Source organism: Coffea eugenioides, chromosome 9 (assembly GCF_003713205.1).
Source record: "Coffea eugenioides isolate CCC68of chromosome 9, Ceug_1.0, whole genome shotgun sequence".
Classification (NCBI taxonomy): Eukaryota; Viridiplantae; Streptophyta; class Magnoliopsida; order Gentianales; family Rubiaceae; genus Coffea; species Coffea eugenioides.
In genome coordinates this window covers 7,007,332-7,032,827 of record NC_040043.1, presented here as the reverse complement: position 1 = coordinate 7,032,827, position 25,496 = coordinate 7,007,332, and the positions used below count along the sequence as shown (strand labels likewise).

At 36.4% G+C, this 25,496-nt stretch overlaps 3 protein-coding genes across 3 annotated transcripts; all 3 read left to right on the top strand.

The window, feature by feature from the left end:
- The first annotated feature begins 1,732 nt into the window (after positions 1-1,732).
- LOC113781978 (multiple RNA-binding domain-containing protein 1) lies at positions 1,733-12,976 on the top strand. Its single transcript, XM_027327881.1, has 15 exons — positions 1,733-1,919; positions 2,012-2,119; positions 2,260-2,374; positions 2,974-3,710; positions 3,835-3,966; positions 4,425-4,514; positions 4,717-4,840; positions 6,969-7,292; positions 8,158-8,222; positions 9,973-10,141; positions 11,117-11,221; positions 11,347-11,448; positions 11,531-11,704; positions 12,523-12,654; positions 12,739-12,976. Coding segments are annotated over exons 1-15 (2,541 nt in total). The 5' UTR covers positions 1,733-1,917; the 3' UTR covers positions 12,901-12,976.
- A 56-nt stretch (positions 12,977-13,032) lies between these two features.
- On the top strand, positions 13,033-19,941 carry LOC113782087 (meiosis-specific protein ASY1). The gene is made up of 22 exons (XM_027327999.1): positions 13,033-13,098; positions 14,391-14,447; positions 15,279-15,375; positions 15,456-15,524; positions 15,612-15,704; positions 16,029-16,152; positions 16,259-16,328; positions 16,438-16,476; positions 16,911-17,039; positions 17,125-17,238; positions 17,339-17,381; positions 17,467-17,508; positions 17,585-17,709; positions 17,843-17,855; positions 17,951-18,027; positions 18,121-18,219; positions 18,816-18,966; positions 19,046-19,125; positions 19,217-19,253; positions 19,368-19,534; positions 19,643-19,780; positions 19,872-19,941. Exons 1-22 carry the CDS (start codon positions 13,033-13,035, stop codon positions 19,923-19,925), a joined length of 1,884 nt encoding a protein of 627 aa, XP_027183800.1. The 3' UTR covers positions 19,926-19,941.
- Positions 19,942-20,810: 869 nt separating this feature from the next.
- Positions 20,811-23,083, top strand: LOC113783677 (pentatricopeptide repeat-containing protein At2g03380, mitochondrial-like). Its single transcript, XM_027329882.1, has one exon. The coding sequence runs from the start codon at positions 20,826-20,828 to the stop codon at positions 22,743-22,745; it is 1,920 nt and encodes a 639-aa protein (XP_027185683.1). The 5' UTR covers positions 20,811-20,825; the 3' UTR covers positions 22,746-23,083.
- Positions 23,084-25,496: the final 2,413 nt, after the last annotated feature.

The following is a 25,496-nucleotide window of genomic DNA, read 5'->3' as shown; positions in this document are numbered from 1 at the left end:
CATATGAAAACAGAAAAATTCCCAATAATTACAAAACTTCACCAATTCATCCAAAAATCAAGATATAATCCATACAAGTGCATCTTATATTACCACCAATCATGAATTAAGCATCTTTAGAGGGATGAGAGAGGTCCTTCACAACTTACCTTAGCAACACAAGAGAGAGAGCAACTAGTCACCTTAGCTTTCCAAACAACTTCACAAAACACCTCACTATCACTCACTTAAGGTTTTCTATGGAGCAAAAACAAGATTCAATGGTTGATTTGGTAGATTGGATCAAGATTGAAGCAAAACTTGGAGAGCTTTTCTTTCTTTTTTCCTTGAAGTAGCCGGCCAAGAGGAAGAAGAAAATGGGGAATTTTTGGTAAGTTTTTGATTTATTTAATCAAATGGTAAAACATGGAATAGTAGTTATACAAGTTAATCCAATAGGCAAGTGACACTTGTCACTTTATTTAATGCATGTCTATCACTTTGTTTCCTCTCACACCAATCCAAATTGCAACATCTACTTATCTCTTAACACCCGATAAATTAAATCCAGTATCCAAAACTTAACCTAACTGACCGAATTTTTTCGAACTTTTCGCCCTAGTGGGTCCCACATCCGGTATACGTTCTTAATTTCTCAAAACCTATTCGATACTAGAAAAATCATTTAAAAACTATATCTACTCATAAAAATTATCTAGAAAATTTTTCTAATAAAGAAAATGTAAAAAACAAGCCATTAACCCGAATAAAACCTAAAAATGAAAAAAAAAATTACGGGTTCTCACAAATTAACTCTTGACCAAAACATAACACTCGTACCCTTCTGAGTTAGCTTTCCAATGCATTAAGAATCACCTCATTTGGATTTGTGTAGGCTACAATATAATTGAAATACCCTTAACTGCTCAATACCTTATTTCAGTTTCGACCATAGAAGTTAGCTACTGTAATTCGATTTTTTAATGTAAAACTCCTTTAAACTGCATTTCGATGTTTTCATAGGAATTGTAGATCTATCTATTATCTTCGAAATGGTTCAAAAATTATATCAATTTGATCATTATAACTCAAGTTATAGCCGAAATACGAAAATATATCAAAACTGTCACTTTCCTTTTTCCAAATGAAGTTTGTTTCCAACTTCTATAAAAAATTATGGACAAAATGCAAGTAAAAAGGAACATAAACCTCATTTAAACACTTAAGAGCATTTTAAATTAATTATAGCCAACATAATCCATTTCCTTCTTATAGCATTGCAAAAATGACTGAAAATAACATAAAAAGTCATTATAATATATCTCAAAATAGTCACTTATCAGTATCTATGTCGAGATCCAAATTTAAATTTTATTTGGATTGTTTTATTTTTCTAAAATTTTTTTACATTTTTCGTGAATTCATTTTTCAATTTTTTTATCTCATATATATCAAATCGTTATACTATATTTTTCTACAAAAACCCAAGACAATAGCAATCCAATAGGAGGGGGAAATACAAAAAAAGAAAGACTATAATCTTTGTTGCCAACTAGGGGTGTTACCAATCACAACCTTGTAAAGTTTAAATTAGAGCTCACAAGCGGGGAGATTAGTCTAGCAAAATTAGGATACTGCTCATGTTGAAAAAAAAAAAGTAGTTGTTTAGGCTGTTGAGGGGGTAACTAATTAACTATAAACATAAGGGGTTTTAGTGTAATTAACCCAAAAGATAAACTAACTCTTACTTTCGTGCTTTCTTTCGTCACCCTGCCGCAGCTTCGGCGCCGCTCAGGACTTCGCCGCCACCGGCCACATTTTCTCTCCTGTGGAGAAAAACCTCAAAACCCTCAAAATTCAGAATCCCAGTAACTTCATTTTCTCACCCTTCTTCTCTTTCATACGCATAGAGCTGATTCTAACAGGAAATTCAAAGCAATGTAAGTCTCCATCATTTAATTCTAGCTTTTTTTTTTCTATTGGAAGTTAAGTTGCAACTGTTGTACTAATTGCTTGTGCATTTATGGAAAAGGTCTCGAATATGTGTGAAGAATTTGCCGAAGTACGTTGGTGAAGATCGTCTCAGAGAATTCTTCTCCCAAAAGGGTGAAGTTACTGATGCCAAGCTCATGCGTACCAAGTATACATTTTTTTGCGTTTGTTGGTTATTAATTTTTGATATTAATTATTTTATGCAATATGAGGATGTCATTGTTGAATTTTCGCGGGGTTTTTTTTTGAAGTTTTTTTGCTTGGTATGTTTTTTTATGTTTTGAGCAGGGATGGGAAGAGTAGGCAGTTTGGGTTTTTAGGATTTCGAACGGAGCAAGAAGCAGAGGAAGCTATCAAGTTTTTCCATAGGTCTTTCATGGATACTTGTAGAATTACTTGCGAGGTGTGATTCTTTTTTACCCTTTCTATTCATTTCTTGGTCAGTTTCTCTATTTGGTATTTTTGGTAGCAATTCTGAACTTTTATTAACTGTGTTTGAAGAAATATGCTAACATGGATGAGTTTTTGAAGATTGATGATTTTAGAAGTTAGTATGTTTGATTTGGCAAGGTTTGAAGTTAAACTATTCTTACAAAATAAATTTGTTGTAAGCATGATTAAGTTAGTACAGTCACCTTTTGCAAGTTTTGAAGTTCTCTTATAGTAGTGAATTCCTGAAAGTTTAAAGTGAGCAAAGAATGATCTTTCCAAATGAGTTGGAAATGGTCTTTTTTGTATTGCTATAGGTTCCTGGCAATGGCAAGTTCCTTGCTCTTTTAATAATAGTTTTAGTATATAACGAAAATATTGAAGAATAAAGAGTTTAGCTTAAATGCTTGAAGGATGACATCAGTTGATTGTCTTAGACATTAGTACCTCATTTGTATTTTATTTGTTATAGTACCTGTTACTACAATTGTAGACAAAGTTCATTTCACTTGGAAAGATTTTGTCATTGATTTTTTTCTTTTTCTGAGAGTAAATTCATCTACATTTGGCCAGATTGCCAGGAAAGTTGGAGATCCAAATATTCCACGTCCTTGGAGTAGGCACTCATTGAAGAAACAAGAGAAATCATCAGAGGAGGGAAAGGAAGTGCCTGGTTCAAATAGTTCAAAGATTGCAAACTCAAAAGAGAAGAAGAAAAAGGAAAAGAATAAGAAGGATGATGGCAATGACGATCCTCAGCTTCAGGAATTCCTTGACGTCATGCAGCCACGAAGTAAGTCAAAGTTGTGGGCTAATGATAGCCTAACTGCTACCTCAACAGATCAAAGAAAAATGATTGGAGATAAGCAAAGTGAAGTGAGAAAAGGTGACCAGAAATCAAAGTTAAATGAAAGTGATGAAGAGGAAAATAGGTCATCTGAGACTCTAGATGCAGATAAACCACAAAATCCAGTTCACGATGATGTTATATCTGATATGGATTATTTCAGAAGTCGAGTAAAGAAAGAGTGGTCAGATTCAGAAGGTGAAGATGGAGAAAATGAGGATAGTTATGAGGAAGGAGATATCGAAAATGGTAACAGTGATTCTCAGAGGCAAACCAAAGATGAAATGGATATTGAAGATGAAGATGAAGAAGATGTCCAACAAGAAAATGACAAAGATGGAGATGGTGAAGAACCTGTTGATGAACTGATTGAGACTGAAGGACCATCATCAACTGTGGAAGATCCAAAAGAAGTTCTGGAGAGTGGCCGTCTATTTGTCCGTAATTTGCCATATACTACCACGTAAGTACTGAACATTCTTCTTCTTAAAATCATACCATAATAACGTAAGTTGCCAGAATGGCAATAACCACGGTCTTTCCAATTTGTGACATTCTTATCTTTTGACTTCTGATAATGACTTTAGAGAAGAGGAACTTGAAGAGCACTTTGGAAAATTTGGAATTGTCTTGCAAGTCCATATTGTTGTGGATAAAGATACGAAACGGTCCAAGGGGATTGCTTATGTTCTATATGCGCTTCCAGAATCTGCTTCTAGGTACTGTATCGAGAAACAGTCAGAAATATGCTTTTTTTATGAAAATTTGCTGGTATTAGTTTCCATTAGACTTCAAATTGCAAAGTATTTTGCACCATCAAGGTGCGAAATCTGAGTTTTACCTCATTCGATTGGATTGGATTGTGCTTGAAGATTTAAGCTAGATTTTTTGTTTGAATAAATCATTTCTTACATGTATTAGTGATGCAAATTCAATATCTAGATCTGATTCATATTTTGCATCATTCACTTTATTTTTGTCACTATATTAACAATGAAATTTTCTTCTCCCAAGGAGTTCTATAGCATGTTAGGGTTCTTTTTTCCGTCTTTCCTTGGCATATTTTATTTATTTTGAGAGCATGTCATTTGTAATTCTATTGCATAAAGTCGTGTAAATTTGTATTCATCGTATGTGCATCTGAAAATTCAAGCAGCTAATTTCTAGATTTCTTTAGGGCACTAGAAGAACTGGATAGTTCCATTTTCCAAGGAAGATTACTGCATGTTATGGTGGCAAAACAAAACAGTTCTTCCTGGAAACAAAAGTAAGTTTTTTTCCCCGTTAAATTTTTAGATTTTTCTATTCTGCAGAGATTGTTGGTCTTCCTTTTCTTTTTTCTTTTTTGAAATGCATACAGGGAAAATTACGTCGATGTGAAGGTTTAAATATCAATAATGTATCCTGTGTACTTGTTTAGAAGCTGTCTGATTGACAAGAGCCACACTTCTACTGTTCTTGTGTTGTAGGACCAATGTGTTGACTCAACAGTCTGCAAAAACCTTTAAGCAACAGAAGGTGGAGGAGAGGAAGACATCTGAGGCTAGTGGAAATACACGATCATGGAATAGCTTGTTCATGCGCCCTGATACAGTATGTTTCTTACTCATCTTCACAGCTTGACTCAGAAAGAATTTATAATGCTCTGCAGGATTTGCATATGTTTTTGAGTTTACCCTTAAAATTTGATGAGGATTTTGTTTAAGTTTCTTGACCTTCTATTTCATCATCAGGATTCCTAGCTTTCTATTCTATTCTTCTCGTTTCTATTTGCTTCTTTTTCAACCCAACATACAACAAGGCTGCTTGCCAGTCCCTAACAAAGAGTAGGAGAAAAGCTTTATTTACAATTCCCGAAGTCGCTCCATCGAGTATGTTGACTACAAGAGTAAAATTACCTGGTGTATTCTTCATCAATTGCTTGTTCTAAAGTCTTCCTTTGGTTTCTTCTTCTAAAGCTTCAAGATAATGGTACGTTGAGCACTGGGCAAACACCTTCATAGAGATTGCTTCTGGTTTAATGCCAGATTAAGCCCATTCATGTCGTGGACCTTTCATCCAATGACTTTTATCCTTCTCTCCCAAGACAAAAGGAGTAGTTATTCTTCCATAGGATTGGAGAATTTGTTGTGTAATTTGGTGCTTTACCATTAAAACAGGCCTTCTGTCTTACTGCAGGGAGCAATAATAGCTTTATCACTAGGTAACATTTTATCATTGGGGCAACATGATAATGAGCGAATAGTATATATCGTTATTTTCTTTAAATGAGTGTTAATATTTAAGTTGTAAGATGATTAGTTTAGCTGTTGGCCTCTGTGTTTAAGAACTTATGGAGATTGATTACATTATCCTATTCATCTGCAACCCCACTACCCATTACACAATTGAAGAGAGAGAGGGACGAGTACTGACAGGACTTAAAAAAGAATATGAAAACAACGATCAGCTTTAGGCGATAATATTATGTTATAGCAAGCACAAATGTTTGGAGTTCAAAACCTGAAGGAAACACATGTTTATTGGATAATTCAGCATTATGTTTGCATTCTGCATTAATTGATATTTTACGTTGTGAATACTTTTGTTGAGCTTTTGGAAGAATGCACTCTTTTGGACATACTGTACCTCATGTGCATGACTTCTATCCGTGTTGTTCCTGAGAATGAAAAGATGAAAAGAAGATAGAATTCAAATGATTGATTGAGTGATTTTGGTGCATGCATTTGTTCTCAAGGAGAGAAAAAGAACAAATGCAGCCCCCGATAATGATGTCATTTTTATGTTTTTAGATTAAGGACTGAAAATGAATCTAGATTTCTCCTCACATAGGTACACTATATAGTGAAAATGTGTTATTGCAAAGAAAGCAACAATAGGAAAAAAAAGGTACAACTCCCTTTGGTGCCATGCAAAATGCTAGCTCTCTCCACTTCATCCATTGCCCGCGAATTGCAACCTCTAGTTTTGATGTCTTCCTTTCAACTGAGTAAAGCTGCTGAGTAAAGCTGTCAATGTTTTTAACCTCTTTCCTAAATCAGGATTTCCTCTGAATGTTATAGCATCTTTAATCTTCTAGTTGTTTGGGTGTCTGATGTAGTCAGCTGCTTTGGTTGCTCAAGTACTGCCTTAGTTCTTTAGAACTAATTTTAGTTATGCATGTGCTAGAGAATTTTTTATTTTTTGGGGGACAAGAATATTGTTTCTCATATCTACTAGAGGTTCGCATCTGCAGGTTTTCCTCATTTAGAGTCTCAACTTCAATGTCATACCTGTTGAGCATTTCTCACCCTACAAGTTACGCTATTGGTTTTCTCTGTCAACTGTATGTACATTGTTGGACAGAGTTTGATGCTTGATATGTTCCTATATTACTTTATCCTTTCTTATAATGGTTATACTGCTATTTGGTTCTTATATTTTAATTTGGTTTCTCCTTAATTCTTTCTTATCTTGCGGTGGTTAGGATAATTTTTCCTGCTTAGTCTTAATTTATCCAAAACAATTTTTCCTGTGGTTTTGTTTTAGGATTCCCTCAGTGTCTTTAAATTTGCTTTATTTTGGTGTAATAATCATTTCTATATCTTGTATGGCATCATAATATGTTCATCTTTGACTATGGATTGGTATTGTCTGTAATAGTTTCTTTTTCCATGTCTTCTCCTAATTTGTATATGTGGAGCAAACTCTAATTCTTTTTCACTTGCTTCATAAATTGTAGGTTGTGGAAAATATTGCTCGAAAATTTGGCGTAAGTAAGAGCGACCTTTTAGATAAGGAAGCTGATGACTTGGCTGTTCGTATTGCTCTTGGAGAAACTCAAGTGATTGCGGAGACAAAAAAGGCTTTGGCAAATGCTGGGGTCAATGTTGCTTCCTTGGAGGATTTTGCTTCTGGAAAAACTGATGGTATAAAAAGAAGCAACCATGTTATTTTAGTGAAGAACTTGCCTTATGGATCATCTGAAGGTGAACTAGCTAACATGTTTGGGAAATATGGGAGCCTGGACAAAATAATTTTACCTCCGTCAAAAACCTTGGCTTTGGTATGCATCTTCTCTGCTTGAAAATTTTTCTTTTCCCTGCTTTTGGGATGTGACAAATGAACGCTGTCCATTTTACGTTGTGTTACTGAACATTCGACATAGTTGACCTTGAAGATGCACATAGAGCACTTCTTTTAGGTTTTTTAATTTTTTATGGATTTACTTATTTTTTTCACTTTTAAAATAGGAAAACTTCCTATTCGTCTTTATGTTGTATCTTTTTCATGCTTTATTGCTCAGATCATATTCGTTCTGGCTTCTCGAGCTATCACACCAATATTTACATTTTCTGAATTGTTCTTTACATGCATTTTTTCACGTGTTAGACATTGAGTTGACTAGATCACTTTGACTCATATCAACTTCATATCTGGCATTAAACTTTTTGCATGATTTTTCTCTGACTGGAGCTGTGTCTTACATATTATTGGTGAATGGCTTCCACACCTTTTCATGATATCAACTTCATATATAGCACTAAAATCTTTTGCATTATTTCTCTGACTGGAGCTGTGTCTTGTGCTATCTGTCTTGCATATAATAGCTAGTGGCATGCAGGTGTGGACACATTCACACACCTGTATACACAGGCTTACGCTCGAGCAAAGACAATATATACTCTCTCTCCCATACTCACAGTTAATGTCAACATTTTTATATTTAAAATTTAAACCACGCTACTACAACTTTCAGTGGTGGGCATTGGACAAAAGTTGAGCAAAATGTGTGTAGTGATATTTAGGGATAGAAATTTTTTTCATGCTATATAGAGAATTGAAATATCATGATAAAGAAACTGGATAGACTATGGTTATTCTTTTAAATGCTTCAGATTCTTATGCTATCTTATTATTGCGAAACTTAGGTTGTCTTCCTTGAAGCGGCTGAAGCACGTGCAGCTTTCAGGGGTTTAGCTTACAAGCGTTACAAGTATGTTTTGCACCCTCGTTCACTATTAGTACTCATTGTCTGCATTCATTATTTGCCTGTAGATCTGGTATCTGTGCTTGGCACTCTTCTATCATGTCCTTGATGCGTGGAAGCTTTGATAGTGGTTTCTTAAGCTGGGGAAACCAACTAAAGTCTTCAGCTGATTCTAACTCTCAATTTGTCATGGAGTCAAAGCTAGCAAGGTTTTACATGCTACTTGTGTATGTAATAGTGTTACACATTAAGTAAATGGAACAAATTTGTTGAATATTTGGTTATGAGTTGGTCATAACCTAGCGATGAAGCATGGGAAAATCTGATATTCATGGCCCAAGTGCTGCATTAAGCTGCTTCATTTCTCTTAACAATATGTAAACTATTGAAATCCATCCTGCATTGTGGTGGAGAATATGTAGACAGACTGCTGATTTTGTTTCATAGAAGCAAAACATAAGGACTTTTTCTTGTATTTCATAGGAACCATGCATGATTGATAATGGATTCATGATACTTTGCAGCAGCTGCTTCCAATCCTGTTTATCATTTTTAAAGGAGCTAATTTTCATTTCCTATCCAAGTTATTTGGCATATTGGATACTGGTTGAGTTATTTTCTATATTTTCAAGCAGTTATATGCTAATTTTATGTCTTGCTTTGAGCTTTTTCTATTGATTTAAGGGTTGGCCTGGCCACAACTCAGTGTTCTTCCATGTTCCTTTCTATAGATTTAGCCTTTTACAAGGACCAACAAGGCTGTTTTGATAGAGAAATGAAACTAATAGTTCTTGAGGTTCAGATAGTTGTTTTCAAATTCTTGGTCTCATGCACCATCTGAGTGCTTGCTTTTTTTGGCATTATTGTTGGAAGATGGGAGGTGCCTGAAATCCCTTTTGCTGACCCTGTTTTATAGAAGGTTTTGGATGTTTGTCTCTTGCAAAAAAAAACTTGTAATCTAGAGGAGACATGCATTTGAATTAAGTTCCATGCCGTGCTGATTTAATTTCCTCTTGTTTATAATCTGCTGGGAGTTTGAAATAATTCTCTTTATGTCTTGCCTGCTGTCTTCTTGTATCTTGTCTACATACATATGCTCTCTTTCTTGCTTGTCATACTTTCCTCCCATTCTCTCCTTTAGAAATTCATGATGTACATGGCCTTGTTTTTATGGTTACATTGCTTGTTGTGCTTTCTGTAGTCATGCTTCTTAGGCAAAATATTTGTGCAGTTGTTAAAGGTTCTTTGCGGGAAATAGTGTAGAATTTTTTTAATTTATGTGCTGGTTCACATTTAGTTGAATATTATGCTGGCTTAACCACAATTATGCTTACATGAGTACATGTTTGAAAGCTTTATCATATGTGTCTGATTTAGTTGAAGCAAAAATTCACGTATCTAAATCCAATTTATGTGGATAAACTGCTATCATTAGTCATCTACATAAATAACTTGAGTACTTGAATTGTGAGATTACTATCCAATTTGCCAATGCACTTTAATATCATTGTGTCTTGCTTCTCATAGTATAAAATGTATCCTCAAGTTTGAAAGATGCCATGCAGACAGCTTCTTTTGTTGTTTGTGGGTTTTTGAACGTATTTAATGACATGTTCAGTCAATTAATTGACCTCCCTAGTTTAGAGATTGGCTTTTCTAGCTTTTTAACCTGATGGTGATACTTTTAATTTCAAGAAAATCTGCAAGATGGTAAATATTAGTGACATTAATAATGACATCTCTTATTGTGACGTAGAGATGCTCCACTGTACTTGGAATGGGCACCTGCAAACATCCTTAGTCAAAATGCATCATCTTCAGATGGTTCAGATGATAATGTTGTTGGTGAGCATGATGTAAAGAAAGTTTTGTTAGAGCAACAAAGAGGAATTACGGATGCTGACGTTGATCCTGACAGGGTTGAGGTGATAATATGAGCTATTTCATGTCATCACTCTTCTTCATTGGTAGTTTTCATCTTACAATTATTGTGTATTTGTTTAAATCTTCTATTGGTTTTCAACTAGGTGGTGCTGAGTGTGGTTATAGTCCCTTCTCCCTTCTACAGTTCCTATGTTTTAAATGAAGTTTTGTTGTTGTTGATTTTCTTTTTTTTTTTGGTTGTGCTTGGGGGGGGGGGGGGGTTATCAGAAAAATGTGACTTATGGATGCATGAAAGTCAAGCCTGCGTGTTACAGCTCAAGCTTTAGTTGCACTTAAGAGTTATAAAGGACTTGTGTCCTCCTGCCCAGATTTCATGAATTATAATGTTTATCTTGATTTCAAAGTTATCAATTTGGTTGGCTTTAAAGGCACTGCATATGACCAATTATAAGTTCCGCTGGGTTCGGGTGTTTTGACTAAACTTCACTGTGGAGAAAGTAAAAACTGTTAGTGTGTGTTGATTATTGTAGTTGCTGACACTTGTCATAGACAAAATACAACTCTCTTTCCTCTTTCCACGTGATAATATCTAGAATAACTAGCTGCCTTTGACGAAGTAAGGGAGTAAAGATGGTTCATCGCAACTAATACCCCTCCAGACGATTTTAATTCCTTACGTGAAGGTTCCGAATGGGTCAAGGTTGGTTGTCACCGCCTCAAGCTTCAATTAGGAAACATAATCTTAAGTTAAAATATCCAGTGGCCTTCCTTCTGTGTCTCTGTGTGTGTGTCTGTTGTCTGTTTGTGGCAAATGAGTAAAGCTTGGTTGCCTTTAGATCAAGCTTCAATTAGGAAACACAATTTGATTCAGACAATGTTGATCTTAGTGATTTACCTACTATTGACCTCCATAATGTTCTCGAGTTATTTGGTGCATGAGCTGCAGTTAGGGTCATGTGTTTGAGCTTGAGGGTCCATTCTAGAACTCATTTGTTTGCCATCTTTTGGTCATACAGTCGAGATCTTTGTATGTGAAGAACCTGAACTTCAAAACATCTGATGAGAGCTTGAAAACGCATTTCATTGGACACCTGAAGGAAGGAAGAGTACAGAGTGTCCGGGTAATGCTTCTGCTTCTTATTCTCTTAACTTCATCAGAAGTTCAGAACATGTTACTTCCAGTGCTACTGTTGTCATCACTCACATGTTTAGATGCTTTCCTGTACTCAATGGTTTTCGCATTCAGGTGAAGAAACATGTAAAGAATGGGAAAAATGTTTCTATGGGTTTTGGTTTTATAGAGTTTGATTCCATGGATACAGCAATGAATGTTTGCAGAGATTTACAGGTAATATTTATTGTTCATGCAACCTTTAAACCTTTTTAGACTGTTTTGAGTTACTAATTTCAGTTTCTTTTCCTTGCCCCAGGGAACTGTTTTAGATGGGCACGCACTTATTTTGCAACTTTGTCATGCTAAGAAGGACGAACAAGTGCCTAAAATAGGGGAGAATGATAGGAGTTCGACAAAATTAATAGTGAGAAATGTAGCTTTTGAGGCGACGGAGAAAGATCTTAAACAATTATTCAGTCCATTTGGCCAGGTAGCTATTACTTATTGCCATGTTAAGAGTCACGACCATAAGTAGTAGAGTATTGTGTTGTTGAATTAATGATTGATAAGTTACTTATTTGGTTAAGTAATAACTAGACCTCAAAATGAACTACTGCACTCCATTTAGGTTCTTACATGTGGATTACAGATACTAACTCTGTTTATTTTGAACATCAAGCATAATCAGCAGTGACAGTTCAATATGCTATATATAAGCTCACAAGATCACGGTGATAAGCATGTTTCACACCAGCTAATGAGGTTTATAGGTCACCTGAGTTTCAGTTGTGGCACAATTTGCAGTTCTTCTGTGTGCTATGCTGCCTCTTTCAAACCTGACAGCAGAATCATGCCATCCTTTTCTTTCTTTGTTGTTTCTAGCTTGTCAAATGTTTTCTGTTGGTTTTTCTAGAGTCGGACGAAAGTCTTTCATGAAATTTCCAAAAAATGAGAAAGAGAGGTTGGGGTTGGGTTGGGGGGCTGGCAAAGACTCAACGCCTTGCCAATGTCCTACATCATACCTTGGGCTTTCATCTTGAGGCAGTTATCAAAATTGCGGCAACCCCACTTACCACCACACTCCCCCTCCCCCCTTGTCGGCCCAAAAGTAAAGAAGAGAAGGGAAATAAATTGAGAATCAAGCTGAAGGGCTTCTGACAAAAAAGTTTTTGTTGTATGGTTGTTTTTAAATGTTTTTTCTTTCTTTCTGGCGATTGAGGTGGACTAAAGTTGAACAGCCTCTTTTTCTATCATATTCATTGAAATTTATTCTCTTTGACTGACATCGTAAGTATGATACGGAACCAGATAAAGCATTTGAGGTTGCCAATGAGGTTTGGGAAGCACAGAGGTTTTGCCTTTGTGGAATATGTGACAAAGCAAGAGACAAAGAATGCTCTTCAAGCTCTTTCTAACACCCATCTGTATGGTCGCCATCTGGTATGTTAGTTGAGACCTCTTGAAACATGCATATATCCTCCAAATATCTGTTCCAAGTTATCTGATTGCTGTTCTGACCTTCAGGTTTTGGAGAGAGCAAAAGAAGGTGAGAGCTTAGAGGAACTGCGGGCTCGTACAGCTGCTCAGTACACTGATGGGCAAAGTTCTACTAAATTATCCAAGAAAAGGAAGCACATGGCTGTCTTGGATGAAGGCAGTCTTAGGTTTGAGAGAATTGCAGATTAGCTGGGTGGTTTGACATTGTTCTTTCTTTTGTATATTATAGAAAAGAAATGATGAAGATTAACTTCTTATTCCTCCATAAAAAAAAAAAAAAAGATTAACTTCTTAGTTTTGCTTAGTTCTTTCTTGTGTGGTATGGCTCCATTTTTCCCAGTTGGCAGCCGTTATCTGGCATATGATCTCTTCTATAAGAATGCCATTGTAAGATTAGAGGGGTGTTTTACAAGGGCTAGTAAAATAAGTACTAATTATTGAGTTCTTTATAGATTTTGTAATTTTTGCGCTATGCTGGATTGATTTCCAACTTTTCTTGAAATATCTCTATAAGCTTTAGTTTCTCAAGGATAGAAGGTCTCAACAGTTGAGATCAGGGAAGCTAAGATGGACAAGTCATGCTTAATGACTTGGAGTAGCTTTGGTGAATTAACATCATTGTTAATATAAGGAGGGAAGCAATACAAAAAATTCTGCAAAAGCATTGTGAATATGGTGGCTCAGAGCACCTAACTGTAACAAGATTCATTGTTTAAAAGGTGAACAAAGGATTGCAAGTCCAATGCAGAATTCCGCACTCACTGTTCTTCTTCTTATTAATTTTTTTTTTATTTGTGCAATTGTGTATTTGCTCTAATATTCCACGTCCTTGCAAAAGAAAAGGTAATAGAATATAATTGTGTAAAAACCATTTATGAAATAGAATTACAATGTGTCAATGCGACAATTCATGAAATTGGATTGGGTAGTACGGTAGGAGAGATCGTAAGTATGAAGTTTTGAATTTAAAATCTCCTACTTATATATATATCAAAAAAAAAAAAGGTCAAAACATACAAGAAAAAACCCATGAAATTATATAAAGAAATATGGAAAACAAGAAAATTCCATAGGCAACATTCACACAATGACCTAATATTTTTTACTCTTTTTGTTTAATTTCTTACCAATTAAATGCACACCGGCGCTTAATATGATTAATCCGTCACCATAATTTATTTTCTCATAAATTACAGAAAGTAAAAGGAAAAATCGTAAATTCCTTACTTATTATTTTCTCAAACCAAAAAAAAAATAGAAAAGATGAATACCACTCTATATCCAAATGCCCCGACTTTTGAAGAGAAATACAAGTCTGCCCCTCCCCTCATGCAATCCACATTGCCCAGTTAACCACAGTTAATTGCAATTAACCACGCGTTAACTTTGACGTCTCTATATAAACTCCCGCCAGTTTTCTTCTTCTTCTTCTTCATTCCATTTCAGCATCTTTCCGTTTTACTACAAACGCATTTCAAATTTTTCTTTCGTTCTTTCTCTCCAAGTTTTCCAACTCTCTCTCTCTAACAGATTCTGGAACGAGAAACAAAAATGGTGAGCTAAGATAATCTCTTCGAGATTTTTAGCATTCCTTCAAACTTCGTCGCTTTTTCTCAGCTCCGATCGCGTGCGGCATGAATTTCCAGAAATTTTAACCATGAATTCCTCTTTGTTTTCAGGTTGTTGTGCAGAAAGTGAAGGAATCGGAGATTACCGAGCAGGACTCGCTTCTCCTGGTGATTTGATCCATTGATTTTTTTTTTTAAATGTTTTACTTTGTTAAAAGTTTGAGTACTAGTAGCTTTTTCTTCTATCTTCAACGTTCGGTATGCATGTTGCTCGAGTTGATGGTGCTGTTATTTCGTCTTTTGTTTTGATTAATTTGATCAGATGATGCAATGGAGCTGTTTCCGTCATTTTAGTTGCCATATTTTCTGATCTTCTTTTTGCTCATGGAGCCATATTTTAGTTGTCATTTTAGTGTAGAATTTTGATCACTGGAGGTTCTATCTTTGGATGATGAATGAAAAATTACACAAATCATGGCCTAATGTAGTTTCCAGATATTGACTTTTGAAGCAGTTTGCGTCCTTGAGTATTTCTCATAAGAATTTAACTGTATTGGAGTTTTAACTGGAGATATTGCGCTTTTAAATGATGAATTCTGCCTGATGTTTGCTTGTTCATCTCATGTGTTTTGATCAAGTTTCTTAGAGATGAGAGAGTAGAGGAGTATTACGCAAATTGTACACACAATTAGCATTGAATTTAGTTATAGTTGTTTAATTACTCGGTTATCCAATGGAGAAATCTGATTCGTCCCCTGTTTTGGTTAATGATGTGCTATAATCTCTGTTAATCATAATATAAGTCTAATTTACCAAGTTCTCCCTGGTAAAACCTCCTGCAAAACTGAGAATGGTTATTTTCTGTTTGTTTTACTTGGAGCAAATCTCGATTGTGTTTTAGATTGTTTTCTTTGGTTAAGGTTTCTAATATCTGAATACTCTTATCTGTTGAGGACACCACGAACCGCTCCATCTTATTTTATCTGTGACAATCAACAGACGAGGAATCTGCTGCGAATTGCAATATTCAACATTAGTTACATCAGGGGCCTTTTCCCTGAGAAATATTTCACTGACAAATCTGTTCCAGCTTTGGGTAAACTTTCTATGACACTTGTGCTAAATGTGCTTACTGAGTTTCAGGATTGATTCCATTACTCTCTGCCTTATTATCAGATATGAAAATTAAGAAACTAATGCCAATGGATGCGGAGTCACGCAGACTCATTGACTGGATGGAAAAAGGCCTGTCTATCTCCTTATCTGCTGGAATTATAGCTCAGAATCTTATTCTCTCTATTTTATTTCACGCATGTTTCTTTTCATTTGTAGGTGTTTATGATGCATTACAGAAGAAGTACCTGAAAACGCTTCTCTTTTGTGTGTGTGAAGCTGTTGAAGGGCCAATGATTGAAGAATATGCATGTAAGATGCTACAATTTAAATTTGCTCTGCAGGAATTTGTTGTCGTGGAGATAATGTTGACAACACCGTATCATCTTTTACATGTGATATTTTGTACAACAACACTAAATCATGAATTCAGACAAAGACAGTTGCATTTTAGTTTTTTTCTTGAGGAACTACCTTTGTGCTTCTACAGCTTAGGTTCATACCACTTTAAAATTTGCTTAGTGATGAACATAATACATAAAGCAGGACATAGATACTGCTCTCTGTTTTAGGAAATTTGTTTTTTTAACATTCCACTGTTGCTTTGGTCATATATTAACACATTTGTTCCCACAGTTTCTTTCAGTTATCCAAATTCTGATTCTCAAGAAGTTTCAATGAACATTAATCGTTCTGGAACCAAGAAGGGAGGGACCTTCAAATGCAATTCCACAAAAGAAGTTACTCCCAATGAGATGAGGTAGTTCAAGCAAGATAAGTGGATCTAGATTCTGGTTGTTGTTATGTTGAAAATGTTACTTTATTTCAAGAGTGGCTTGGAGTTTTATGCAAGCCATTGTTTTCAGGAGTTCTGCATGTAAGATGGTCAGAACATTGGTTCAACTGATGAGAACTCTGGACCAGATGCCAGAAGAGGTACTTTACTGTTATTTTTAAACTTAAATTGAAATTACTTCTGTTACTCATACTTGAGGTCATTTTCTGTTTCCATGATTCTAAACTTAACATACTTATTTTCTTTCAGCGTATTATCCTGATGAAGCTCTTGTATGAGGATATCACGGTATGTGATTTATCAAGTTATAATTTACCAGTTATTTCCACCACTCATTGTATTATTGAGTTTCTAAAGAACTTTAATAACTATTATTTGAGTTTCAGGTAGTTAAATTGTATACACACATAGATTGTCTATCCATTTTCTTCTTTGGAGTACATGACACAGAAATTGAAATATTCAAGGATTCCATAATTTACTGTCATACTCTTTGAGGTATTCTAATCTTCTATATCGGAAATATTTAGGTAATTAGTATATGAGGGGGATAGTTTAGTCTTCTGTTAGGACTCGAGTAGTTATGGCCATGCATATGGCAGCTATCTCATGGATTAATCCACCTCCATAAAGTTGCATTTATGGATTCTTTAAAGTTGTGCATTTGCTTGGCTTCCTTATATTGTCCACATAAAGTAAGAGAAAAACTCTTGATCTTGCAGCCTGCTGATTATGAGCCTCCTTTCTTCCGAGGCTGCACAGAAGAGGAAGCTCAAAATCCCTGGAGTAAAATTCCTCTCAAGATGGAGGTTGGAAATGTCAACAGCAAGCATTTGGTACTAACTCTGAAGGTAAATGATGTAGCTGCGGGAAATTATGCTATTTAGGTCAAGGGCAGCATCTAATCCACATTGATTGTGATGGGAACTTGTGTAGGTTAAGAGTGTGCTTGATCCTTGTGAGGATGAACATGATGAAAACCAGGATGAAGTGAGCTTGGGAGCTGCTGATTCTTCTCAGACTGACGGAGATAGTGATTCTGATAGTGATGTAATGTCTCAATAGCACTTTCTGTTTAAACTTTCCCTCTTGCATACATAATTCAAGATGTTTCAACATACTAAAACTTTTTAACTGGAATTCATTTCAGGCCAGTATGTCAGATGAAGATCAATACATAGTTGCGCCAGTCGGTAAATGGACATTATTGTGTTGTGCTTTGCAAATTCTTGAAGATTCACCTTTTATGTAATTCAGCAAATATTATTCTTTTGGCAGAAAAGCAGCAGGGTCCTGAAAATGGCACCACTGTTGATGAAGGTATACATCTACTTGCTTAAAAAATAATACTGGACTTCAGGATCACAATCTGATCCATGGCAAGCTATTTGTTCAGATGATACTCAGGATCCAGCAGAGGATGAACAACAATTAGAGCGGGTAAAGGACTGGATCAACGCCTACCACCTTGAAACCATTGAACTTACTGACATTCTCGCAAACTTTCCAGATATCTCAGTGGTAAGCAGTAGTTTATATGGTGAAATTATGTTAAAGAAAATCGATCTCTTTGAAAATCTTCTAATAAGCTTAATTAAGCACCTTCATAGTAAAGGAATATGGTTCATGCTATCATTGTAAATTTCTATTGCAGGTTTTGATTGAAGGTAACTCAGAGACCTGTTTTGTGCTAAAGCTGATTACAAAACAAACTTACTGTTGCCACTGTTTCATCATTTCGCCCTGGTTTTACTCGTATCAGAAATCATGGATAAGCTCATTAAGGAAGGTGTACTATCAAAATCTGGTGAAGACAGTTATAATATCAACAAAAAGAAGGTTGCACTTTTTCATTTGTTGATTAGCATTTTTTACTCATATTTGTTGTCGTGTCTTAATTCTTTTCCCTTTTTGGCAATGTATCAATTGCAGAAATTTGACTATGAGTTTGATGTTGTGAAAGAAGAACCCAATGTTCAAATGTTACCAATTGGAAAGTACAGTACAGATGAAGGTCTTATGTACATGAAGGTGAGGTATTTTGAAATTTCTTGTCCACGTTTGGCAAAGTTTAATATCATTTAGCAGTTAATCTTTTGGACCATCAGAATTTCCTCTGTAAAGTATGTCAACCTCATTTAAGGATACGTTGCAGCATACTACTGAGCTCATGAGTATGCAATATGAGCTGCCATTGGTTTTATGTAACCAGAAAAGGAAATAGAAAGAACTGCTGAAGAGTGTGCTATGTTGTCTACTTTATGCTTAAATTTTTGAGTTGGGTCTATTGATTCTTTATTACCTGATTACTATGGAAATGCAACTACTGTGGGTTTTGTTTCAAGAAGAGATTTTTCCAATTCGACTACTGCACATCCTTTGGAACCGATGGGCAGAGCTACTTTGTTTTTTATTGCGAGTCTGGTTGATTGATTGAGATTTTGAGGAAAAACCTGGAAAATAAGAATCAAAATAAAGGGTAGGATAACTTGGAGTTCATCAAAATTCTGTTATCCCTGCATCATATTTGACGAAGACTCTGGTTATGAAGTCAAGTTGCTGTCCAGGTCGCTATTTCTTTCCTATATTCCAACATAGCTTGTAAAATGGTTCTCTCTTTTTTTCAGGCTTTGTATCATGCTCTCCCAATGAACTACATCACTGCTGCAAAGCTTCAGAGTAAACTCGATGGAGAAGCCAACCTGACTACTGTGCGAAAGTTAATAAATAAAATGACCCAAGATGGCTTTGTTGAGGCTAATAGCAACCGCAAATTAGGTACATTCAGTTCAAACACGTCGTTCGTCTTTATGTTTGGAAGCAGCTGTATCATTTACATTTTCATTTTTCGTCTTAGGGAGGCGAGTCATACACTCAGATCTGACAGAGAAAAAGTTGTTGGAAGTCAAGAAAACCCTGGACTTGGATGCCGCCATGGTGATAGTCGTCGTTTTTTATACTTTTACTTAGAAGGCTTATATAATAGTGCACGTCTTTAATTATTCCTAATCAACTTTTTTATGGCCAGGATGTGGATGTGAATGAATCTACTAAAAAGCCCAACCGTCTAGAGATTGAGGCAAATGGTACTTGATCATACCTCCTCTGTACTTTTGGATGAGAGAGATGACTCTTGCATACAGTAATGGAAATTAATGATGTTGTTGGTGGCTAATTAGGAAATAGTCACAAGGATTTGTCCACCTGTGGTGGCCTTCACTCTATTGGATCAGATCTTACACGTACTAGAGGCCGATCTGATGGATATGAGAATGGTTCCATTAGGAGCGAGCACACTGTCTCAAAGAGAAAGGAGCATGGAAATACGCCCATGAGTAGAGCTGAGGTTTTTTCAGTCATGAAATGACAAAAACCATCTATTGAAAGCAACACAATTCTATCTGTTTGTTGATATATTTCAGTGGTTTGATTTTAATGTATTGGCGTTTGACAGCCCGTGGCTTCTGGGGAGAGTTTTGCTGCTGGGGCTGAGAATGGCAGAGATAAATCAAACACAAATCTCCAAGATGAAGTTGACACTGTTTTATGTAGCAGGTCTACACAAGGCAAGCGTTACAGGAAAGCAAGCACGGTATGCTCTAAATTTGCCGCCATAAACTGGTTAGATATTTGTCATCCTGATATAATTCTCTCCTCCTGAGATGTACCATTTTCTTTCACAGGTCAGAGAGCCAATCCTTCAGTACATAAAGCGCCAGAAATCTCAAGCTCAGTAGAAGCTCTTGAAGCAATATAACGGTTGTTTTTCGGGTTTACTCTTCTGTTTCTTCAGACATTATTATATTATACAAGCTTTCAAAAGGCAGTATGTCCAATCCTGGGTCATATCTCTTTCCTAGAGATTTAGAAACTTCTTTAAGTTCTTTCCTGTTTTATCTACAGTAGTTAGTTGAATGAGTGGATTGAATGTTTGTCATACATGCCAAATGTTCTATTAACTTCTTCAAATTGCAAATTAAATAGTACCAGTGGCATTAAAATTCTTATTCCCACCTCCTCGTGTCTTGGGTTTTTATTTATTTATTTATTTATTTTCCATTTTCTGTCCTCTATCGGGGTTATATATGGATTTTTCCTTAGTGTTTTAAGAATCATGTTTGATTTAGTCATTCGACATCAAATTTTCATCATAATTCTCTGTCAACATACTTACTGTTATTGGATTTAAACTAGCCATTTCTTATTGGCAAATTTTTCAGATGCACAGTTACATTCACCACTAGTTTGATTTGAAGTGGCTTTTGCCAAGGATAAGCTTGAAATACACAATGTAGAATTAATATCCTACTAAAAATTAGAAACACAAAGTACAACTTTGACGCATCATCATTGTCTGCTACGAGTAAGCAATTTATTGGTAGCAAAACTCAATCAGAAATTTTATTGAAGTAGACAGACTTTGGGTTATGTCTTTATGATATGTGATTGTCCACGCTTAAGTACTAGCAAAATCTCGACATTGAAAATTGAGTAAATGTTTGTTCATTGTCCCAAGAGTTACACCCTTTTTTGTCCCCTCCTCAGAATAATTTGACACGAAGAAATATTTGACATATCCGTATATTTGTACACCAACTTCTATTTAGCTACCCAGATGCAACTCTACTGCATTTTGGATGAGACTATTTTGGACTTTTCGTAGACAAATTTCTTCTGTTAACACTACCAATTTCAAATTACCTACCCCAGTTCAACTCAACCATTTGCTTCAACTCTGCAGCAATTCTAAAGCGCTAAACCAAGGAAAACAGGCCCATCAGCAAATCATCATTAATGGGCTTCAACAGAATTATTTCATGTCTACCAAATTGGTTCAAATGTATGCAGATTGCAACCAGATAGAGATCGCCCGCCTGTTGTTTGACAAATTGTCTGGACCAAACGTGTTCGCTTGGACTGCTATCATTTCGTTCTACTCACGAAATGGGATTTTTAACGAGTGCATATTCACTTACAAAGAAATGAAATTCAAGGGTGTGTTGCCTGATAATTACGTGTTTCCGAAGGCTTTGAAAGCGTGCGCTGTGAGTTTGCATTTAGAAGTTGGCATTCAGCTTCATAAAGATGTAATTGTGTGCGGAGTGGAAAGTAATGTCCAGGTTTGCAATGCTTTGATTGATATGTATTCAAAATGTGGGGAGGTTGGTTCTGGAAGGTTGGTTTTTGATCTTATGGTGGGGAGAGATTCGTTGTCATGGAATGCAATGATTTCAGGGTACGTATATAATGAATTTGCTGAGCTGGCTGTGGAAATGCTGGGGTCTATGAGATTGGATGGGATGGAGCCTGATATTGTAGCTTGGAATTCTGTAATGGATGCTTATTGTCGAATGGGGCAATGTGACGACGCATTGATAATATTTAGGCAGATTGAGGAACCTACTGTAATATCATGGACAATTTTGATATCTGGTTATTCTAGAATAGGAAAACATGTAGAAGCTCTGGATCTTTTTAGGAATATGGTGCACCGAGGAAAAGTTTGTCCAGATGTAGACTGCCTTTCCAGTGTCCTTGCTGCCTGTCGACAATCTGGGGTGTTAAGATTTGGACAAGAGATTCATGCTTCTGGGATTAAAGTTCAAATAGGGAATGCATTTTACAAGTCAGCTGGGCCTGCCTTGGTTGCCCTATATGCCAAGTGTGGGAGAACTCAAGACGTAGAGCATGTATTTGGGTTGATGGATACGTCTGATGTTGTTACTTGGAACGCCATGATTCTTGGCTTTGCCGAATTAGGAAGGGTGGATTCGGCTGTGAAGTGCTTCACAGACATGCAAAACATGGGAATTAAGAATGATCACACAACAGTTTCCACTCTTTTGCCGGTATGTGACCTGAAACTCGGGAAACAAATCCATGCCTACATTATAAAAGACAATTTTACTCTAGCAAGTCCGGTTTGTAACGCACTCATTCACATGTATGCCAAATGTGGAGATGTTGATATTGCCTATTCGGTATTTTCTCAAATGGAATCGAGGGATTTGGTATCATGGAATACAATGATTCGAGCCTTTGGAATGAATAGCTGCGGCCAAGCAGCTGTTAAACTCCTTGAAGAGATGTGTAGTTCTGGTGTTAGCCCCAACTCTTTGACATTCGCTTCTGTGCTGTCAGCTTGCAGTCATTCTGGTCTTGTAAACGAGGGTCTCAAGATTTTTGACAGGATGAGCACTGATTTTGGCTTCAAACCTCAGACAGGACACTTTACATGTCTTGTTGATTTACTAGCACGGGCTGGTCAGCTTGATGATGCTGTTGACTTCATCAGAAAAATGCCTCATGGGCCTGATAAACATATCTGGGGTTCTGTACTTGCTGCCTCTCTGGAACAGCAAAGCATAAGTATTGGAGTCCTGGCTTCAGAACATTTGGTCCATCTGGAGCCAGAAAATGCCGGACACTACGTGACATTGTCAAATTTATATGCTAAAGCTGGAAGACCAGATGATGCTGTGAGAGTACGGAGGTTAATGGAAAGCAGAGGATTGGTCAAGCAATTTGGATATAGCAGTGTCAGTAGTGGAAGCTGAATTAGTGGCACCATTCAATTCTCAAAGGGTTTGTTCAAGGCATCTGTGACTCGAAAGGTTATCAGTCAATAGTGCCTCAAGAAATGCGACCGAGGATTTGAAGCCAAGGAAATGCCATCTTTGTAACTTTCATCTAGGAATGTAAATTCAATATTTTCTTGAGCGCGGATGTGCTAAAATGTAGTGATTAGTATGTTTCCAAACGTGGTCAAATAAGATGATTGAACAAGTATAAACTAGACTAATCTCGGATTAAAGGTTAGCTGTATGATGACCAAGCCACAAAGCTGGGGTACATACCAAGCCCCCATAATATTATAGAATTGAAGCAAAGTACAGAAACCTGTTTTGGTTCAACTTTGTTGAACCATACTGGAAACAAGAATCACACTAATCAAAATCCTTTTCTCTTTCACCATTTCATCTTGTTCTAGCTTGATGATGGAAGCTTTCCTTCCATGAAGGATGAGAATACAGCAAGTGCGCGAGCAGGCTGATAGCGAGGAACCAAAAGTCCAGCTCCTCGTACGGTCACAAATGTTAATTCTGATATTCCACCACATATCCTCCAACCTGATCAATCCTGATTTAGATCACGTTTATTCAACACTAAGTGTTGGACAGAAATAAAAATGACTTGAAAAAGGTATAATACATCTGAGATTCAGCTCTTTGTTACCTCGCCTTGGGTGTACCAAGGATGAAAAGTGGTTTTCCTTTTCACAGATACCCCTAACTTGTTTATCGCATACCTAGTTGCCGTCAGTCACAGGTATTAAAGTCATTTGTATCTCCACTTCAATTCAAAATTGTTCCATTTTCTTAGTTTACACATGAAATGGAAAGGTAGAATCTCGTTAATGCTAGCTTTTACACAACCACAAGGTCATCACTTAGTTACCTATAAATCCACAAGTTGATGCCACTTGCCATTAGCTCCTTGATTGTAGGTAAAACTGTGTCCGGTTCAAAGACTCGGCCGAGACCGAGACGACTCGGCCGAGTTGTCACCAGAACAGGGCTTTCTGTTTCAATACCGAGACGAGATTACTCCGAGATAATGGATCGCCGAGAACTCGGCCAAGACGTCTCCGAGAAGGATAAAAATGGCCGAGTCGCCTCGAGTTAACTCAAATTTTTATTATTTTTACTATTTTTTTTATTATCAAAAAATTTGCATCTCGTCGAGATCGTGACCGATATGTCGAAACCAATGTGGAACGGTCTGTGTCACGACCGTGACCGCGACCACGCCTTTGAACCATGGTCTGGACTATCTGTCCAATTAATGGAGTTGCTTTATATGAAAATCCAAGTAACAGAACTATGTTGGTAATTCAGAGTAAAGTGTACAGACACGCACATATATTGGAATAATGATTTTAAATAATGTAATGGTATGATTCCATACGTACCTGCACAAACTCGAAGGTCCAGATGTTCCTGTTTTAGTCGCATGAAGTGATTTTTGCACGTCAGGATTGTTTAGGTAGGATAATGCATAATCATCCGCCCATGGATCTGCTTCAGATATCTATTTCAATCATGGAACAAAGGTGATTTGATATTTCATTCAGATTAGAATAGAGAGGTGATAATGTCATAAATGAAGAATCACATTCTACCGAAGGAGTTTTGAAGCAGAAGATCACAAGGGAGAATATATGTCATAATAATTGATATTGCCAAGTGCCTTTCCCTCTTGTTCAAGGTAGTTTACACAAGCATCTGATACGGAACCATCTGTAGCAACGCAATTTGTAACTAAACCTTGATACATTTCATCAGGTATTAGGCTGTGTGACCACAAAAAATCATGTTGCCCCTTCCATTCCGTTTCTGTATCCAGAATTGCATTTCCAATCTGAAAATAACAAGAAATATCACCATTAGATGCAGAACATATAGATTGTAGATGTTCAAACAACAAACGTTCATGGAACCAACAAAGGAAAAAGAAGAGATTAAAACTTACTGCAATTCCTTTCAAGTTGATCACTGCTTGGTTAGTTATTTTGTTGTTATGGAGGACAAGTTGAGGTACGTGATGGCCAGCAAAAGAGGTTTGCTAGAAGTGTTTTCGGATTCGACAAAATAGTAAAAGAGAGCTCGACCAACCTTAGGATCAACAGTGGCGTACCCAGAATACTGATCAAAATTCACTCGTTTTGGTTGCCCTGGCAATGCCATGATTTTGCTGGCCTCCTTCAACCCCTCTTGAGGTCGAATGTAAACTAGGCAATACTCGTTTGCTGGATCCTCATCATCAATATAATTGTTTGATCTCTTTAAGCTCTGCGAATTGACAAATTTTTGTAGAGTCTCGAATCCTTTTCCATCATTACATTGTACAACAGAAACTATACAGGCTTATCAGGGGACTTGTCCGCCTTTCGTCCTTGACAGGTTGAGCATAAGCTATAAAGTGATTGTTAGGAAATAGATGTTTACTCTACAGTACTATATGATAATTGTTTCCAGATAAATTCACCTTGCCATTTCATAACTGGAAATTTTGTAGGGGAAAATAAAATTCTGTCTTCAATGTGTGTTTATGACTCGATTCGGCGGCATCTAGGTAAACATGCAGGTACAATAACATATTAGCGTACTAGTTTCTCTGCAAAATATTATTATTAATTCGTTGAGGTGGTAAATTATCATTCAAAGTCCATATTCTGCAACTTGGTTTTGTTGGAAAGCTGTTTTAAGTTTTGAAATTTGACTCAAAATTGGATGGCCAAATTCCAA

What these genes read in the sequence shown, in the direction of transcription:
- LOC113781978 (XM_027327881.1), top strand. An exon ending in CGTCAAAAACCTTGGCTTTG is followed by an intron (nt 7,293 to 8,157) that starts GTATGCATCTTC and finishes TGCGAAACTTAG; the next exon opens with GTTGTCTTCCTTGAAGCGGC. An exon ending in GAAGAGTACAGAGTGTCCGG is followed by an intron (nt 11,222 to 11,346) that starts GTAATGCTTCTG and finishes TTTCGCATTCAG; the next exon opens with GTGAAGAAACATGTAAAGAA.
- LOC113782087 (XM_027327999.1), top strand. Translation starts at nt 13,033, where the DNA reads ATGGCTCCATTTTTCCCAGTTGGCAGCCGTTATCTGGCATATGATCTC. An exon ending in ATACATAGTTGCGCCAGTCG is followed by an intron (nt 17,382 to 17,466) that starts GTAAATGGACAT and finishes TTCTTTTGGCAG; the next exon opens with AAAAGCAGCAGGGTCCTGAA. An exon ending in ATCTACTAAAAAGCCCAACC is followed by an intron (nt 19,254 to 19,367) that starts GTCTAGAGATTG and finishes GTGGCTAATTAG; the next exon opens with GAAATAGTCACAAGGATTTG.
- LOC113783677 (XM_027329882.1), top strand. Translation starts at nt 20,826, where the DNA reads ATGAGACTATTTTGGACTTTTCGTAGACAAATTTCTTCTGTTAACACT.